Source organism: Miniopterus schreibersii, assembly GCF_964146895.1.
Source record: "Miniopterus schreibersii genome assembly, chromosome: 3".
Taxonomy (NCBI): Eukaryota; Metazoa; Chordata; class Mammalia; order Chiroptera; family Miniopteridae; genus Miniopterus; species Miniopterus schreibersii.
The window spans coordinates 97540582-97559950 of NC_138103.1; the positions used below are offsets into that span (position 1 = coordinate 97540582).

Genomic DNA, 19369 nt, shown 5'->3' on the forward strand with positions numbered 1-19369 from the left:
CCTGAGGGAGACAGGGACACACATCTGCACTGACAAAAGTGTAAACCCTGAAATTGATTTTTTGTTTTTAAGATTTTCTGGGAAAAAGAAATTCTGTGAACACAAAAACTCGTGTACTTGGCAAGTAGCTCCAGACTCACAAGAAATGTATAACTTCACACTTGTGGCTGAAAACCACTTCAGGAAGAGGAGTGTCAATTTGCTTTTTAACCTGGCACATCGAGGTAAGACCAGAGTTGCAGCCGTATCTTTGTTTGACACACTGGGGGACCAGGTGACTGTGCTGCAGGCTTATGCCCAATTCACATCCTAAGTGAAAGTTACAGTTTATAGTCTTGCTCATGCCACCTCTCTTCATGGATATAGGTGTGGCCCATGGTCCCCTATTGTTTGTGTCTTCTGATCATGTAATAAGCACCCAGGAGCTTACTACTCAACTCCACAACAAGAACTGTGACAGTAACTTATTCCATGTCGGTTCAGTAATACTTCTAATTCTGGTCTCTTGTTTTGGTTAGACTCTGGGTTCTGTTATATTCTCCCCATGGGCGGCTTCTTCAACTTCAGACACCCCTCCACAATCTGCCTGATTTATTTAATTTTAAGAGTCCTCAGGTGGTTTCCTTTTGTATTTCATTCAGTTTCTAATATAATCAGTGAGGGAGGCTGTAGTTGGCTTATTCCATCCTGGCTGTAAAGACTGGTTTTATTTGCCATTTTCTCAAAAATAAACAAAAAATACTCATTGAATAAATAAATGAGGAAATGAACTGCTTATTTACCAAAGCCTTTTGGATCTATGCTTGAATTTTTTTACTCTGTATCATTATTATTATTATTTTGGCAGTTCATCCAATGACTCCCTATAATGTATTCCTGAAGAGTGTAAGGGCCACGAATGCCACCGTGACCTGGAAGGTGCACTCCGTTGGGAATTATTCCACATTTTTGTGTCAGGTTGAACTCCATGGTGAAGGAAAAGTGATACAAGTAAGGACACTGCTTCATATCCTATTTTCAAAAACCCCTTTATGTGCTGAACAGAGAGACTGAGGAATCAGATCTCTCTGAGCTCTTATTTCTGTGTGGGTTCAAATGGTGCGGGTTTTAAGGGTTGAAAAAGGTCCATGAAATTCATTGTAGACTTTCAGAGTTGGGAAGGGGGCCTTAGAGGTCTTTCCCCAGATCAGGGTGTGCCGCGTTGTGGTTTAGCTTTGCAGGGAGAACGCCCACCGATACCTCTTTTTTGTCAAGCAGCACAATGTTTCCGTCAGGGAGCGTGGCGAGTACCTCTTCAGTGACCTGGAACCCGCCGCCGAGTATGTGGCCCGGATGCGCTGCGCTGCCGCCAACCACTTCTGGAAATGGAGCGGCTGGACCGGGCAGAACTTCAGCACACTGGAGGCTGGTACGTTCAGATCCCTGGGGTTTAACGCAGGGACCTACACTGACTCACGGGATGGGCTGGCTTCCCTGAGAGCTCCTGGTTGTACCAAAAACTAAGGGGAAAATATTCCAAAAGAGGCCAGGTGCCATCTTTAAAAATAAAAACACACCTGAATTAAGTGGCGAACAAGATGTGCGCGGGGAGACATCCACTTCGAACATTTGCCGTCAGTGTTATTTCTACTCTGTATTTTCTCTCTGGTCATTGTTTCTGCCAATGTGGTTTCTGAGCTACAGGCACTGCTGGGTTCCGGCTGGGGGTGGGCCTCTGTAAATCAGTACAGACTTTTCATTCAGGACCGGGGACAAACACGGTGTCCCTGCCAAGGAGAGCATTGGTCTCATGCCAAACAACTCTAGGCCACGCTTGGACGTGTAATGATATTTGAAAACTTAATTATTACTGATAAACCATTTGTTCAGCAATGGCAAACTGTGAGCATCTCTATCATGCCCTCGGGGTCGTTTCCTCAACATTCCAGAACAGCTTTTCCCCCAAATAACCACGTCTTAGAGCTCAAACAGGCCTCAGCAGGTTAGGTGTCTTGAAGAGAATGAAGTACAACCACTGCCCAGTTTACTGATGAAGCAACTTGGGCCCATAGATAGGAGAGACTTGCCTAGTTTGCAAAGTTAACGAATGGCAGAGATGATGATGATTAATAATAATAATAATAATAATATAATAATAATAACAGTGGCTGACATTCATTGAGTCTGTGGTACGTGCCAGGCACAGCTCAAAGCGCTAACAGTGTTTTTCTCTTTTAACCCTCACAACTCGCGGTCAGCAGTATGACCCCCGCTTTATAGAGCAGGACACTGAGGCACAGAGGACAGTAATTAACTGGCCCACGAGGAGGTGGCCCTGTGACTGCAGATCCCCGCCCTGACCCAGAGCCAGCTCCTGCGCGTTCTGCCTCCGGCTGCTGTTATTACAACCTTGAGGTCTTGCTGATTCAAGTCCCGGCTACTTTAGGGCCAGAGGAGGGATTAGATGTATTGATGTTAGTCCATCTTACTGTTGGTGCTTGGAGTCAGGCAGAGAGCTCTGTTTCTCCTGAGGACGACTGTAAAGCAGTGACTGAGTGGGGGGTGGGGACGGCACTCGTCAGAATCTACACTCAGGTCGGTCACTGGTCACGCTCAGCGGGCCTCCTGCCTTGTCTGGTGCTCCTGCCCACCCTCACACCCCCGGAGACCCCAGGAATTTTTCCTAGGTGTGTCGATCCCTCCAAGGTTCACCTCGCTGCAGAAAGGCCCGTTCCTGAGAATGTCTACTTGAATGAGACTGCTTTGCTTTGGGTTTTCTTTTGCAAATTTATTCCCATGTTATAATTAAATTTAAGTGCAAAAGGAAAATGGCAAAAGGATAGAATTTTTAGTAAACTCTATCTTTTAGTGTATAGTCTAATAAACTGGAAAATACTTAGCTTTTGATGATGACAAGAAATTAAACGGACCCACTGATGATGACTTTATCGTTTGTTTTTAACCTTCTATGTAGCACTTTGGTAAATGCTGGAAAACCCAGTGTTTGTGTGCGTGCGTTATAATCACGCTTCAGTATAATCACAGGAAGCAGAGTTCAGCGACACCAGGGTAGAAATGACATCGACACAAATGTGGAGCACTGTTAACTGTGCTACTGGGGTCTCCTTACAAACACTAATTTACAAACCAGCTAGGACTTTGCATTGAACTTGGGGTCTCACGTTGGGCCCTGAGTATTTCAATACGATTTTTGTTTAATGTTGGCTTTTCCCAGGGCTCCTTTAGCAAAATAAATCTGCGTCAATAGATTTGAAAAATATACGGTCACCTTCAAGTAGATGGGAAAGTGTCTAAAAGGCAAAAAAGGACTTTCTTAAATCTCAGTGGTCGGGGACACTAAACTATTTTTATAGAACGTAGAACTAAATCGTCGTGTTAGGTTCCAAGACGATTCTTGCCTAGAGATGTTTCGAATCAAGGGACAGATCAGTTGCCCTACAGTTACTGCCGAGAAAGACAAAGATGCAAACTCTCCCGACAGTGTGGTGAGGGCCGTGCAGGGCACAGTGCAGAGGGACCCTGAGTGTCCACAGGCAGGTGACCAGGCTCAGGGGGGTGTGGCCCTCCCAGCAGAGGGGGAAGGAGGGGTTCCCAGGCTGCGACTCCAGCGTAGGGCAGCCATGTGAAATCTTGAACCCGGAGAAGCGCAGGCTGCCCAGGACTGTCCGTGTGAGCGCATCCACCGCGGCCTCCTTAGATGGGGCGAGGAAGCAGCAACAGTCTGATGCTCCTGGGGATTCAAATGGTGGGGATTTACCTAAATGACCTCCTAGAATTGGTCTAAGTAACTGACAAAATTATTCCAACATTGTTTGGTGGCTCCCAGAAGCTCTGAGGTTTGATGTTCATGAAGGGCTTTTGGTGTGATGTCCCGTTCAGAGGCAGCAGACCTTCTGTAAAGCACCTACTCTGTGCGTCTAGTGAGGCATGAACAGGGTGGCTATAGAAAGTGAGAAGCAAGCCTCGAGGATATTCGTCATCGTCACTTTGTTGGCCAAATGGGAAGCTGGAATGTATTGTTCTACATACATATCGTGACCCAGGGGCTTTTCTCGGTTCATTTCAGCTCCCTCCGAGGCTCCTGACGTCTGGAGAAGCGTGGAGTCAATGCCGGGATCTTGTAATGTCACTTTATTCTGGAAGGTAAGACGCACAGGCTCCAGAAGACAGCTTTGTTTGGCACTGTCCGTCGCTGTGAAATGAACTGTACATCGGTGCAGTCTTCAGGGCAGGGACCCGAGGGAGGGACCATCCTGTGACTGCAGCAGGATGTCCCACCGGTGGAGGACTCGCCACTCCACATCCATGCGGCTAATGCTCGCACTGCTCCTTCCTTGACCGCCCGCTGCGCGGACAGCCATTCTCATTGTGAGAGCCCACCTCTCTGTAACCTCTACTCGGGCCCCTCTAACTTTTGCAGGGCCCAGGGCACGGGGGTTACTTGACTTTGAATGTCAGCTCTTGAGTCTCAAGGTTGCAGAAATGAGCACTGCACTCAGTACCAGGTCGAGCGGCGAGTCTATGGAAAAGAGCCGTGTGCAAGGGAGTTGACCAGAAAAGGGCTGAGCTCCCCGAGGGAGCTTACACAGGGGCCTTGGGGAGGGTGCGGGCTTGAGAGGAAGATGAGGTCGGCGGGCCCTACATCGCCACCTGGTGGCGGCTGAGCCCGGTGGCCACAGGACGTTTGCCACGCTCGGGGCCACCCGAAGGGCCTGTAAAATAATGCTCGTGCACACTTTCTAGTTTCCATTTACTTGACAAAGCAACTACTGTGCAGAACATGCTGTTAAGGAAGGATGTTGTGCACACTCTTCCCTTAAGGATGCGGTTGGGTAATATCAGCTCCGGAATTTTACTGGAAGCAAGGAATTGCGGTCAGACCTCCCAGATGGAGTGTTCTCGGCCAAGGTGGGGTCCAGCGTTACCCCAAAACTGACTCATGAGGACAGCTGGAGAAGCACATTTATAACCATATTTAAAAGTTGTGATTATTTGAAGAGTCACAGTATTTATGTTTAAAAGTTACGAATCAAGCTAAAAAAAACCTGTAATATAATCTATATGGTGTCCTTTGATCTTGGTGAATGTGTCTTCATGGCCACCTGGAAGGCCAGGTTTGCGCTCAGAAGTCTCAAGGCCTTAGCGTCTGATACCAGGACGTGGCCCTGCTGGGAGAGTTGGCCCCCTGCCACTACCCAGCCCGCTTTCTTCCCACTTCCACTCCGGCCCCTCCGAGACGAGCCCTGTGCGCACACGTGTGGACATGCCAGTCCGTGTGTCCATGCTCTGTCCACACCTCCCATAAACAGCCATTCCCAGCCCATTCTCAGGTCTTGGGGCACCGTCTGTCCTTGGGGTGGGGTCCAGGCCTATTCCTTGGGAGAGTAGGCCTGAGGGACAGGCCCTAGGAGAGGGCGTGAGAGTAAGTGAAGAGGGAATTCACTGCAACCTGGAGAGTCGTCTAGGAGGGGCACCATGGGCTCTGGGTAAGGGGGGTGCACAGCTGGCAGGGGGTGAGGACAGGAGGTGGGCCCTCTGCTAGTGTTCACAGATGGCTTCTCCCCCCGGTATCCACTCAGCCTTTTAAAAATCCTGGCTAGGAGTCCCCTGTTCTCTTGATTCCTGACTTGGTCACTGTTCTGTAGACACATTAGGGGAGCTCAGCCCTCAGGAGCCTATTCTCTTCTCAGCTTTCAGGAGACAGCCTGGTGTCAAGCTGGGTTTAGAAGGCTATTCTGTCCAGTAAACTGATTTAATTAGCTGGTGTGTGTGGGCATTTGAGGGACAGAATATGAAGTAATGGTGCAAACTCCTTTCAGAGAAAAGCCCATTTTCAAATGATTATCAACACTTTTTTCAGCCACTATCAAAAGCGCACGCCCATGGGAAGATTCTGAACTATAACGTAGTTACAGAGAAGCTGGACACACCGTCCAGTTTGAAGCTCGTTTCCATCCCCGCTCCGGCCAATGGCACAGAACTGATCCTTGACGGGTGTTCCTACCAAATCCAAGTGACAGCCAGCAACACCGCGGGCACCTCTCCTGCTTCCGTGATTGTCATCTCCGGGGACCCTGGGCACGGTGAGTGGCCTGGATTCTCTGGGAGCACGCTGATGTGATTAGGTGGAGACGGGGGAGCTGGGAAGACCGGGACCTGGGAGGCAGACGTCCAGCTGCCACAGTGTTAGCCCTTTGCCTTTGGCCCAGGCATGTCCGTGGGGTCCTCAGGACATCCCCCTGCATGTGGGGAGCGAGATTTCAGCCACCGCTCAGTGCATTCCTGCCCTGGTGATTCTTCAACAAACTGGGAAAGTTATCTCAGATTCACTGAAATAAAAGCAACACCAACGAACAGTCTTAACCGAAAGTAGGCGTCGGTGTAAGTGTGGTTCGTGGCTATGAAATATGAGTTGCACGTATTACATTGTAAACTATGTTGTCAGTCTTGGCCACCTGTAGAGAGCCCATGAACGTTTCCAGAGATCAGGAGGACTAGTATCATCCTTCCAGGGGGTTTGCCACGGCTGTAGAATAAAACATGGTGACTGGCTAGTCCCTGGGCCTGTGAAAAGAGCAGATGAGGTGGGAATGGCCGTGCACGTAAAATCAGCGGTGATATTAATTTCCTTCTTGGGGAGCTGCGAGAGGAGGTTGAACACTCTAAATCCCCACAGTGACCCACTGAGACAGTGCACGCTTGAACGTAACACAGCTGACACTCCAAGGTCATTCATGGACCTTGCGATAATGTCACCCTTCAGTTACAGCTATTAAATTTTTCAGACCCTGCTTACGGGGTTAGATCAGATGGTCTTACACCTGTCATTCATGTTGGGCTGAAATTTGGGTTAAGTGGGCTAGATTAGAGGGTGGTGGCGTTTTGTTTGTTTTAATTTTGTTTAAGCACTATGCATTACGTCAAGTAAGAAAAAGAAATTCGGATTGTGGCAGGGGAGAGAAACCAAGGAGCTATTTCACATAACCTGTGCTTGTCAAGAGCAGTACCTAGAGAAGGAGTGAACGGTTGTGTCTGTCTTCGTAGGACCAGGACAGAAAAAGCGGGCATTTCGTTCTCCCCGGGGGAGCCGGAAGAGGAACGGTTGCCTCGTATGAGGCTCAGCCCCAGCACTGCTGAGCACTATTGTGTTTTGGGGTTCCTACCGTGCCCTCCTTCCCCGTGCCGCCTTCAGACCCCTTTGCCCCCGTGAGGCCCTACCCAGCCCTCCCTGAGTGTTCACGTTCTTAAGTCTCTAGAATGGATTGACAGACGTGCGATGAGACAGACCAGGGAGGAGACGCCAGTTTACACCTCTGCCTCCACTCCTCAGAACACATTTGCAGTTTTAAAGCAGCAGCTTGATAAGAGTTATGATTCTAAGGTCAGGGTGAAACTTCAGCGTGAATGAGTGAATTGAAAAATGTTGCTTCGATGTGAAAGAGATTTGTTTCTTGCCGTAGGAAGAGAGGGAAGCCCTGGTGGTAGGGCACACAGAGGCCTTGGGGAGCCCTCTGCCTTATACCCAGGGCCACACGTTCCTTTGGGCGCCCCAGCGGGCTAGTCATGTGGTGCCCTGGCGAAGCTAACCCGCTTCCCTAGGATGCTCCGCGGTGAGTAGGGCCCCCAGGTAAATCTGAACTGCAGATAAACAGAGTGATTTTCGTGTCCGTCTGTACTATGCAATACTTGGCCCTCGATGACTGATTTCCTGGGCAGCTGCTTGCAGGCTCACTCTTTGACCAGGGCCTGCTCCCACTCGGGGGACCAGCTGAGACCACTGCCCAGGGAATGGCGGCAGGATGTGCAGTCGGCCTTGGGAAAGAGGAGGCTTTCTCGCCCTCAAGATGTAGGGTGACCCCGCTTTAAGTCAGTAGCAATGGCAGCCCATTGAGACCATGTCACCTGTTTTCCAATCATCAGACCTCAGGAAAACCACCCTGGCACGTAACATACGCCGAGGTGGCAGCCTTGCCCTACGTAGCATGCACATCCTTGCGTAATGCGACAGAACATACCCGAATTGTCCTTTCCCTTGTCCTCACTTCAGTTTCTACCCCTAATGCCTGATAAACGGTAGGTGGCTCAGGAGCAGCCAGAGTTAAATGGGACGAATTCAGATCAATTAGTCGTTCATTGCACAGATACCGCTGAAAGCAGCCGGGGCACCAGATGTGGTTCTAGGTCAAGGGGCAGATAGTATTTTAGGCTTTGCAGGTCATCCAGCTTTCGTGATATATTACTCAATGTTTTTCATCTGTTTGGTTTTTTATAACTCTTTGAGAATCTTAGAACCATTCTTAGCTCAAGGGTCATCCACAAGCCTGGGAGGCTGGGCTTGTCCGGCAGGCGGTCGTTTGCTGACCGGTGTTAGGTACTGAAGTCTGGCTGCGTCTCAGGAGGTCAGGACAAGGGGCATCTGAAGGGCAGGTGTGAGTATTTGCTGGGAAGCGAGAGGCAGGAACACACCTATGAAAACACTCTGCCTCCCCCTTCCCCAGGCTCCTGTAGCAAATGAAGTCCCGGGGCTCTTACAGTCCCGGGGCTGTTGGACACACTGCATGTTCAAGCTTAGTTTCTTCTTTACGTACTTTTACAAAATGTTTGATGAGTTACATCTGAAACATGGCCTTGTTTGTAATGCACAGAAGAGGTTGCAGAAGAAAGAGTTGAGGGCACAGAGGATGGAGTCCCTTTGTCTTGGAAACCGCCATCTGGAGATGTCATAGGCTACGTTGTGGACTGGTGTGACCGTCCCCGGGACTCACCCTGTGATCTGCAGTGGAAATACCTGGGCCCCAATACCACAAGCACAGTCATTAACTCAGGTGAGAAGAACCTTCCATATTACCATCTTGTCCCAGCCACCTTCTAGCATGCTCAGCAACGCTGTCTGAACCATCCTGAAGACGCTCTGTGATAAACCCATAATCTTGGAATTACCAATCCAGCCTGAGTGCTAGGATTTCAAATTTTGCAGGCCTGACATTTGACTTTACATCTGCTTTGACAGAGAATATAAGGGCCTAAGGCTGGGATAAGGTTCCATCATTTTCAAGAGTTTGTTCCTCTAAATTAGTGGTCTTGGGCGAATGGCAGCGGGACATTCTAACGGTTGTCCGGAGAGCTTTCACAAAAGCAAAGGAGTGTGTGGATTTGGGAGACGTTCAGGACAGTGTTGACGGGCGTCAGTCATCTGCTCCTTCAACTTGAATGGAACATGTAGAACTTGACCCCTTCCTCCCCACATTGGGTTTGTAATTTCGAGATTGCTGTGTTAGCTCAATCAGAGGAGCCTGGCTTGTGGCTTGAGCAGCGGTTGGTGGCGCCACCTGCTGGACTCAAGATAAAACGTGGGAACTGTCTGGGTCCAGAGGGTGATAGAGGCCCCTGGAGGGCATTCCTTAGCCCTGGCAGTGTGAGGAGGGGAGGTTCCTGCAGGACTGCAGAGGTGGGTGTGAGGGGAAAGCGAGGGAGTGGAAGCAGAGCCCTCCAGCCGCTTGGCCTTCCTGGGCGAGAGAAGGAAGGTGGCTGGAGGGGCTCTGGAGTCAGAGGAGAGTTGATCATGGTTTTCTGTCTGGTCAGTTCTGCGCCCAGTTTCACACACATGGCAAAGGGCATATTTAAGAGCTTTTCTTCCAGGGGATGTGGAGAGCAGTCCCCACGGCTTCGTCGGGAACGCTGGAGGACTCCAGGCTCAACGGAAGGGGGGCAGACGGTGGAGATGAGGGGCAGCAACCCCGAGAAGGAAATTAAGGGGACACAAATCCACTTTCCCTTCTTTTCCTTTCCAGAAGTAAAGAGAAGGTCATTTTGTGTTATTATTGAAAATCTTGATGTTTCTTCTCTAGATGCTTTCAGACCAGGAGTCCGATACAACTTCAGGATTTATGGAATTTCTCCAGAAAGGATGGCTCATTTATTGGAGCGGAAAACAGGATACTCCCAGGAACTGGGTGAGTTGAAAGCCTTGCTCAGAACAGTCCAGAGGCTCAGCTTGGGGTGTAGGAAGATTTCAGCACCATTCCTAATTTTCAGTGTCCTGTTTATTCTGGTAATTGGCTTTTTAAAAAATTGTTTTTGAATCATACTAACATAAAACATTTTCAGTGAACACAGTTTATAAATCTTACGCAGAAGACAGAGTCATCGCTGATTTTATCATCAGAGGCAAACCCCAAAATACCCAGAGTTGGTATTTCCATGTACAGATAGACATTTTCAATAAACAGGCTCCTGCTCTACGCAGGCTGACTCACATCATTAAATGTTACTTCACTGTATCATTTTTATGATCGCAGAGTGCCTCATTCTTTGAATACGTGACATCACCTATTTGGGACATTTAGGATGATTATAGTGATTCTCAACTGAAAACTATAAAATTCACCTTCAGGTAGCGTACAATCCCAAATGCTCAATCTCGTTTTTCTTTGCCCGCATCTCCCTGTGCCCTGCCTGAATCACCATCATTTTAGCTACATCGTTGTCAATATCCACAATAATGGCTTTTAAATGAAGTCCTAAAGGTGGAATTCTTCCGTCAAAAGATTAGAGCTCCTTAAATCGTTTTTCATTTCCTGTGCAACATTTAGGACTTTTGATCCATGTTGTGAAATCACCCCCAGAAATTTTACCACGATTCACCCTCTTGGCATCCACGGTCCCACATCTGCTGGACGCCGGGCGCCCCGGCCCTGCCTGCCTTGCACTGGTCACATGGGCCCTCTGAGGGGGGTTCTCCATCTGGAGGCAGCTGCCCGAGACGGCAGGAGGTGTGTGCTGGGGTGTCGATGAGCACAGACCCAGCGTGCACAAGAGTATGTGATGAAACAGGCTCAGAACGAGGCTTGGATGACTCTGTATCACTTTAGCCTGGGAACAAGAGTCCTTCAGATCCACGCTGACCTCTCCGAACATGACCCTTCCCCCTCCTTCCCCTGCCCCCACCTCAGGTCAGGTCTTCTCTCAGACACTACAGTTGACCCTTGAATGACACAAGGGTCAGGAGTGCCAACCCCCCCCACACGCACACACACAGTTGAAAATCCGAGTATAACTTTCGACTTCCCCCGGGCTTGACTATAGTTGTCCCTCAGTATCCGCGGGAGATTGTCCCGGGACCCCTGCAGATACTAAGACCCACGGAGGCTCCAGTCCCTTACATAAAATGGCGTGGAAGGGTGCTTACAGTCGTCACTCCACAGCTGTGCGTTGAACCAACCGCGGTCAAACACTTTTTTGATTTTTGCTTGGAAGGAGTCTGCGATTGAGAAACCCAGGGATACGGAGGCCTGACTAAATATTTACCGGGAAAACTCCTCACCTAAGGAGACCCACACAGTCCAAACCCATTGTTCAAGGGGCACCTGCATTCAGACTCAGGAACAGGAGGGGTCTAAGAGCCGTTGCTGTCTGGCCGTGGGGCCTTGTGTAAGCCACTGGGTCTCTCTGGGCACCGGTTTCTACATCTGTGAAAGGCGAGGCTTAACAGGAAGGCTGCTGGACTTCTCCCCAGCTCTCCCGGGCTACGCGGGAGGCACAAATCTTCCAGAGAGAGAGACAAGCCCTTTGCTGGTCCCCAGACAACCCCCGCCGGAGCTGGCCGTGGTGCCCCTCGGTCTCCACGGGCGCTCAGAGACTATTTCCCAATCGTGACTCTTCTCACCCACTTCCTCCCCAGCCCCTGTGGACACCCCCCGAGCGGCCGTAAGCAACCTGACATCCCACTCCTTCACGCTGAGCTGGACGGGCTACCCCGCCGACGCCCAGCCCGGCTTCATCCGCGGGTACAGCCTCTACCTGAGGTCCAAGGCGGAGCAGTGCCACCTGGGGTTCAAAAAGGCTGCCGTTTCAGGTGACAGGTTTTTGTTTGTTTACCCCTTGTACGGCCTCATTACTCGACCTCACGGGACAGGCTGCCACCTGTGACCGGGTCCTGCTGAATTCTACTCTTGCGTGGTTTTGTATCACGCGGGTTCTTCATCGAGTCAGTAGGTGGACGGGGGTCGGTATTTTAACTTAAAAAGCCTTGTGGCCGGGTATTTTTAGAAGCACTCGAAGTCCCACCATCTCCTTAAGAAAACCTGCCACTGAGGAAACTTCCTTGCTAATCAATCCCTTTCTCTTTTTCCCTTTGACCTTGTTAAAGGTTATTACAATGTTGTTGTATTTTTAATTTCTCAATTACAGTTCACGTTCAGTGTTGTTTATATTAGTGTACGGTGCACAGCACCGTGGTTAGACATTTATGTAATTTACGAAGTGGCCCCCTGATCCTTCAGGTCCCCACCACACACAGTTATTACAACATTATTGACCGTATTCCCCGTGCTGTACTTTGCATCCTGGTGACGATCTGTAACTGCTGGTCTGTACTTGTCAATCCCTTCCCTTTTCACCCTGTCCCCCCCCCCCCCCTTCCTCTCTGGCAGCCATCACTTTGTTCTCTGCCTCGGTGAGATGTATTCTTTTGTTTTAATATTTTTTCCATTGATTTTTAGAAGGAGAGGAAGGGGGGGGAGAGAGAAACATCAATGTGAGAGAGACACATCAATTGGTTGCCTCCCACAGGTGCCCTGACTGGGGCCGGGGATCAGGCCTGCAACCCAGGTACGTGCCCTTGACTGGAAATTGAACCCATGACCCTTTCTTTGATGCTCCAGCCGATGCTCTAACCACTGAGTCACACTGGCCAGGGCTATGAGATGTATTTCTGTCTCTCGCAGGCTCTTGCCACCTTTTACAGAGCTGCAAGCTCTCCCCAGGCTGCCAACATCTCTTGCTTGGTAGATGTTTTCCCTTTCCTGCCACCTCCTGAAAATGCCACGGCGTCCCTAGCGTGATCAAATTACAATTTAACTTTGGGTTGGTTTAAAAATGTTGACAGTGCTGACTCAACAGGAGTGTTAGCACCCAACTCTCACAATCTCTCTCACACTCTTAATACTTTTTTCTTCTTGTAAAAAACGAACCATGTTTTTTAAACCACAGATGACTTGGTCTGTTGCAAGCATGACATCGACAACCCGGAACAGAAGACGTTCGTGGTGGAGAAGCTGCAGCCGGAGCCCTTCTACGAGTTCATGGTCACGGCGCGCACGGGGGCTGGCGAGGGCCCTCCTGGCACCTTCACCAAGGTCACCATGCCCGACCAGTACTGTGAGTTTCGCACAGCAACTGGGCCTGAGGAGTGCCTGGGAAACTGAGGCACACACATCTCCAGGGCTTTGTTTAGGACAGGAATCCTTGGTCTGTCTCTCTCCAGGAAATGTTGCACAGAATTGCACTACAGAAAACAGATAAGAGTGGGGCCAGTGGGACAGATCAGTGGCCTGGGACCTTCTGCCCACCTCTCTCTTGGCCCCCAGGCACTTCTCTGGAACTTGGCCCAGAACAGTGTGACAATGGCAGACAGCCTGAGCTAGTGTTGACTGTGGAAGAGCCATGTGACTCCGCGGGGCTCGGGCAGCGGGCGGTGTGGGTGGATGGGGCGCTGTCAGCAGCAGGGCTCTGCTGCCAGCCTTTGGTTTCCCTCGGTGGCAAAGTAACTGCTTCCCTCGGCCCCTCCGGGGGTGATGGGAGACAGGTGCGGTTGGGAAAGTATGTGTTCTCAAACCTGGTGGTTGCAGATCTGGTGGGGAAAGGGTGAGATAGAGACCCGTAATGTCATGGTCCTTTCAGCCTGAACGATGGAGGAAGGAAGGAGGAAGAATGGCAGGAACCGGTTACTGGCACATGAGAGTCTCCTGGGAAACCCTGACCCACAACAAACAGGAAAGGGGGAGAAAACAGATGCCCAAGGAGGAAGGGGAGATGCAGGTGTCAATAGGGGACACAGAAGGTCCACGCTGGGGGGGTCTCTGAAGATCTCGGTGAAAGGCAAACAGGCTACGATGTCTGTGTGGGTGCTGGGTCCTTTGCTGAAGGTGGGGCTGTGGGGCAGGATGGGCTCCTTGGGTAGAAGGGCTGTCCTGTGGCCCTGACAGGTGATGAGGACACATGGCCACGGTGGCAGCTTGGGGCTCTCACTACCGTCCACTGAACACGGCCCACGTCTCTGAGTCAGATGCAGGTTTCCGTCCGTGAGGCCTGTTATCTGAGCACTTTGCCACTTCAGAGTTCTTGTGAAATTTACTTTCAGGCTGTTTTCTTCTCTCTTTGGTATTTACTTGGCTGGTAGAGGTGTGTGTGTTCAGACACATATATAATACATATAATTATCTTTGTCTCAAGTGTATTTTCTGATTTCATTTATCTCCCTTATTTGTGCTAAACCTTAGCCTTGGCTGTGACTCTAGTTATTCTATTGATTATTCTTAAAAAGCAAATAAATAGCTGTATGGTTGCAGGGATGAGAGTGACATTCTACAGTCACAGGAATAGTATGGATGAGTCAGACGCACTACAGAGCAACAGGGCAGCCCGCCTCGTGCTGATTCCATTTAGGGCAAAGGCGCATGTACACTGTGCTATCAGATGAGATAGTGGCACCTTGGGAGGGAGATGGCTGTGTGGGGACACCAGGGAGCCTTCTGGGAGCTGCTCATGTTCCTTTCCCTGATTGGGGTACGGTCACATGGGAATGTTCAGTTTGTGGAAATCTATCCATCTGCACACTACGGGCACCTCTCTGTATGCATAATTCTACTTTACTAAGAAGTTTAGCAAACCAGTCTGAAGTTTGGAAACTACTATGGTTAGGTCCCAGGCTTATTCTCAATTAATTAAAAAAGTCCCTAATTTAACCAAATTTTAAAACTGTGGTCGTCAAAGGTACTGATTTGGAGAGCAAGGTGTTTTTAGTGGTGTCGGGACAAGAGCTTATTTCCCCTTCCCTGGTGTCAGGGCTCATTGGAGGCCAGCTGCCCAGGTGCTTTGCCACCCTCTCACCTTCTCAGGTCCTTTTCTCCAGGGTGCTATGCCACCTCGCACTGGGCTGGGCATCTTCTCAGGCCTGCCCTTCCTTACAAAACTCTAGCATCTGCATCTCCCCCCACCCCATACACAAACCAAATCCAACCCCATTCCTTCCAGGACAGCAAGTGCTGGGGCCAGGGTGTGGGGAGGGCAGGGAGCACAGGGAACAGAATGTACTACACGTGAATGACTGCCAGCCTCCAAACCCTCGGGGTGCACTGTGCATCTGTGAGAGCGGGTGTTCAGCGGCCCTGCTGAATTGCTAATGGGTGGACTGGCCCGCAGTGGGAACGGGAAGATGGGCACCCAAGAAAAGTCGTGGGGCAGAGGAGGGCACCACCTGCCGTGATGCTTGGGCAGGGGTGCAGAGTAGAATTCTAACACGGGGACAGAAGAATTGGGAGCAATGACTCCACCTGTGGAGGAGGTAACAACGGGTCTGGTCACAGGTGTTGAGGGCGAGCGGTGGCCTGTGCCTGGCCGGCCGGTTGGTTCCCCTCCACCCCCGAGAGACGGATCTCGTACTGAATCCTGCCTATGTAGACTGTTGAGAAATAAATTGCAGTTACTCTCCACCTTAAGCTGACTTCCCTCCTCTGAGGCGGGAAGAGCACTCATTTAAAAGGCCGCTTTCTTTCCTCCCTGCAGTCAACATAATGACCCGCATCATACTCCCCACCGTCTTCCTCCTCCTGCTGGGCACCATCCTGTGCTACATGAACAGTCAGTGGTGAGTATGCGGGGGACTGTCCAGGGCCAGAGGGAACGCGAGAAAGGCCTTGGATAAAGTGAAACCACACTGAGCGATACTTAAGGAAAGCAACAGCCACCTAAGGAGACTTGTTCAGTAACAGGGGCTAACGTGCATTTCAGGCATTGAGCCCCGTGGCACCGGGTCCTGTCCTGCAGCGCCCCATTCAGCGGCAGCGCACCTCCCCAGCCCGTCAGTTGTCAGTTTCTCCGCCAGAAGGAGGGGCAAGCAAGCAAAGCACAGGAGGGTTAATAGCTCGCCCCAGGTCATGCAGTGAGCGAGCGGCAGAGCAGGGCTCACAGCCCAGGGATCTGACTTCAGAGCTCTGGGCCGTAACTGCTCCGACACACGGAGGCTCAGCCTCATTTCCACAGTCTCTGTCTTTCTAGGATGAAGGAGACCTGCTACCCTGACATCCCAGACCCCTACAAGAGCAGCGTCCTGTCAGTACTGAAGCCCAAGGTGAGTACTGGGAAACTGGGTGGAAACACTATACCTGTTAAATTCTGGCGGCGGGGGGCTGTAATAGTCACACCTCCGAGGACCTCCCAGAGGGACACAGCAGAGCGAGCAAGGCTGCCTCTCCCCCATGGCCATGAAATGGGGGTGAACTTCAGTTTCTCCCATCTGGGGAAACCCCGATAACCTCCCGTTCACACTTGACCAGGAGGAAACAAGAAAAACGAAGCTCTATGCGCCTTCCATGTCCTTGACACACACACACACGTCATATTTGCCTGTTTTTGTCTCCGGTCCAGGAGAACCCTCGCCTGGCAATAATGAATGTCTACCACTGTGTTCCCGATGCCATCGAGGTTGTCAACAAGCCCGAGGGGAGCAGGATCCAGTTCCCGGGCGCTCGGAAGTCGCTCACGGAAACCGCAGCTACGAAGCCCGACTACATTTACCTCCTCCCCACGGAGGGCACGGGCCCCTGCATCTGTTTCGAGAACCTGACCTACAACCAGGCGGCTCCTGACTCGGGTCCCTGTGGCCACATCCCAGCACCCCACAGTGCCCCACCAGGGCAGCTGGGACTGCTGACTTCACCTGGAAACTTACTGAAGTCACTAAAACTAAACTACATGAACTCCCCGGGGGAGATCCCAGCCGGAGAGACTACTTTGAATTACGTGTCGCAGTTGGCTTCACCCATGACTGGAGACAAGGAGAGTCTCCCAATGAACTCCCCCAAGCCAGCACCCCGTTCCGAGTATAGAATGCAAATGGCCATACCCCTGGGTGTTGCCTCCCCTTCCTCAGATGAGAATAGCAATCTCTCAGTTACCCTTTTAGATCAGGGCGAACACTGCCGCTAATCACACTCCCATTTCATACCTTTACGCTACCGAGACACCAAGGGAAGCATGGCCAGCCCCACTCCACTGCCAGACCCCTGTGTTTCATCCCAGCGAGCTGTCACCGCTGGCAGGTCTGATTTATGCAAGACCACAGCCATCGTGCTAGGTTTCCAAGTGCAGACGCTATGAACCTTACCAGCCTTCCTCGCAGCAGGCTTGCTGTAGACACACGGCAGTGGAGCAGGCTCGCCTTTGGAACAGCCCCGGCACCTGGCGTAGGAGTAGATCCGTCCATCAGTCCTGGACGCGGTGGCCATGGCCCTGAGAAGTTCAGCGAGAAAGTATTTCCATTAATTTTACCCCTATGTTTACTATTTAAGGGTGAAGAAACTAGATTGGGGGTTTCGATTTAAAAGGCCACAGAAGACTCGTTACTAGAGCATAACTTGTCAGTGTTAATTTATTCTGGATGTATTTAATAAAAATGTCACAGATGTTTGAGCCCGAAACAGGGTTTAGACTTGTCTTGCCATGATAAGAATTGGTAATTCATTGGTGCAGTAAAATGAACTCTCCTGGGCGCACAGACCTTGTCTAATAGGTAAGACATGTGACTGGATCAGTAAGTCCCCACAATTGTCCTTCTCTCTTGCTTACCATGGTTAGAGAGGGACTGGCGAGGAAGTCCTTAGGGTCAAGATAACAGCACTCCCACTTAGTAGGCACCAGTCTTCCACCGTAATTCTTGATGACTACCTCAAACAGAAAAAGGAAAGCAAATCACTGAGTAATTATGTTCACATTTTATGGTTCCTATTTGTTTTCAAGAACTGAAATATATGTGACCTGTTTTCATTTAGCATCCTTTGGACTCTACAGTAGGGTGTCTGGGCCATAACACCCTCACTCATTTATATTCCTGTTATGCTACCCTAATAAATGAATGAAACCACATGTTTGACAACAATAATTACTAGAAGCATAACTATTAGAAGCTATCTGGAGTGGGGAAATTCGGTTTTGGCTCAGCAGCAGCTCTGTCTTGCACTGCACAGCAGATGTTCACTATATTAGCTCCTTTCCCTTCCTTCTGCCTGTCAACCATAATGCTCACGGATCACGTTTCTAGACAAGCACACACGGTTGTCTGCTGTGGTGGACGGGCATTGCCTGTGCCTCTGGTGCCCAACGCCCTGCACGGGCCGTTAACTCCACAGAGAGAGGGAGGCAAGGACCACGTCTCACAGTGAGGTGGCTGTCAGCTGGCCTGGATGTACTCAGACGCCAGGCTTTCAACACTGTCCTCACGTGTATCTCAGCCTTCTGCTAGGAAAATTGGTTACAAAGTCCTAACACAGTACAAACAAGTATCTCGATTAGTATAGTAGCTTCGAGGAGACTCTGGGTCCAGTATTGTCATCATTTACCCTCTTGTGTTCCTTGGTCACGATGCAATTATAAACGTCCACAGAAATGTCAATGACAGATTTGTAAACAGTATCTTTCATATAGAGTTTTTTAAAAAAATAATGTACAAGATCTTGAAGTTGTTTTTGTTGCCACAAGCCTTCATTAAAATATTTCACCACTGCATTATTTTGTGTTTTCTTGACCTCAATGAAATGAAACAATTAGTATAGCAGATAAATCACCACACGAGCTTATGTAAATGCCTGGGTGCCACTCTAAGCCTCCAGATCAGGATCTCTGGCATGAGGCCTTGCATCTATCTATCCACCAGGCAGTCATTCAGATGCACACTCAACTCTGAGACTCATTGGCCTACGCAAACGAAGACATCTTTCTGAAATACAAAAACACACAGCAGGAAATGCTGGACTAATAACTGTGTGCTTACAGTATTGCTGTAACTATAGTTTTGGTTACAAACATTCCTCTCCCATGTTCATAACCACCAAATAAATCAGTATTTAAAACCTTAAGTGTCAATACTATATGCTTAACACCATTGCTTTAAGAAGTGTTACTCAAAAACTCTGAAATTTGTATTCATGTGTCAGAATTAGTAGGATTTAAAAAACTAATGGAGAATTTCAAACAGACATAAAATAGTTTCTCATTGCTTCACTTGACTAGCCTAAAATTAAATACGGAACTGCCATTCAATCCAGTGACCCCACTTCTGGGAATATATCCTAAGAATCCTGAAACACCAATCAGAAAGAATATATGCACCCCGATGTTCATAGCAGTGCAATTTACAATAGCTAAGATCTGGAAACAGCCCAAGTGCCTGCTGGTAGATGAGTGGATAAAAAAGCTGTGGCACATTTACACCATGGAATACTATACAGCTATAAAAAAAGGGATCTCTTACCCTTCGGGACAGCATGGATGGACCTGGAGAGTATTATGCTGAAATTTAAGCCAGTCAGAGAAA

At 49.7% G+C, this 19369-nt stretch overlaps 1 protein-coding gene across 3 annotated transcripts in view; it reads left to right on the forward strand.

Annotated features, from left to right (window-relative positions):
- Window positions 1-18560, forward strand: part of OSMR (oncostatin M receptor) — a 39997-nt gene extending 21437 nt beyond the window's left edge. For 2 of the 3 annotated variants that reach the window (XM_081132537.1, XM_081132536.1), the window contains exons 7-18: window positions 73-224; window positions 848-990; window positions 1258-1408; window positions 4067-4143; window positions 5861-6083; window positions 8646-8825; window positions 9849-9953; window positions 11681-11854; window positions 12991-13158; window positions 15565-15646; window positions 16057-16129; window positions 16426-18560. In XM_081132537.1, coding sequence (XP_080988663.1) covers window positions 73-224; window positions 848-990; window positions 1258-1408; window positions 4067-4143; window positions 5861-6083; window positions 8646-8825; window positions 9849-9953; window positions 11681-11854; window positions 12991-13158; window positions 15565-15646; window positions 16057-16129; window positions 16426-16986 — 2089 coding nt within the window. In that variant the 3' untranslated portion in view covers window positions 16987-18560. Of the gene's footprint in view, window positions 1-72; window positions 225-847; window positions 991-1254; window positions 1409-4066; window positions 4144-5860; window positions 6084-8645; window positions 8826-9848; window positions 9954-11680; window positions 11855-12990; window positions 13159-15564; window positions 15647-16056; window positions 16130-16425 lie in introns of all 3 variants that reach the window. The other variant, XM_081132535.1, reaches the window with a different exon arrangement.
- The last annotated feature ends 809 nt before the right edge of the window (window positions 18561-19369 follow it).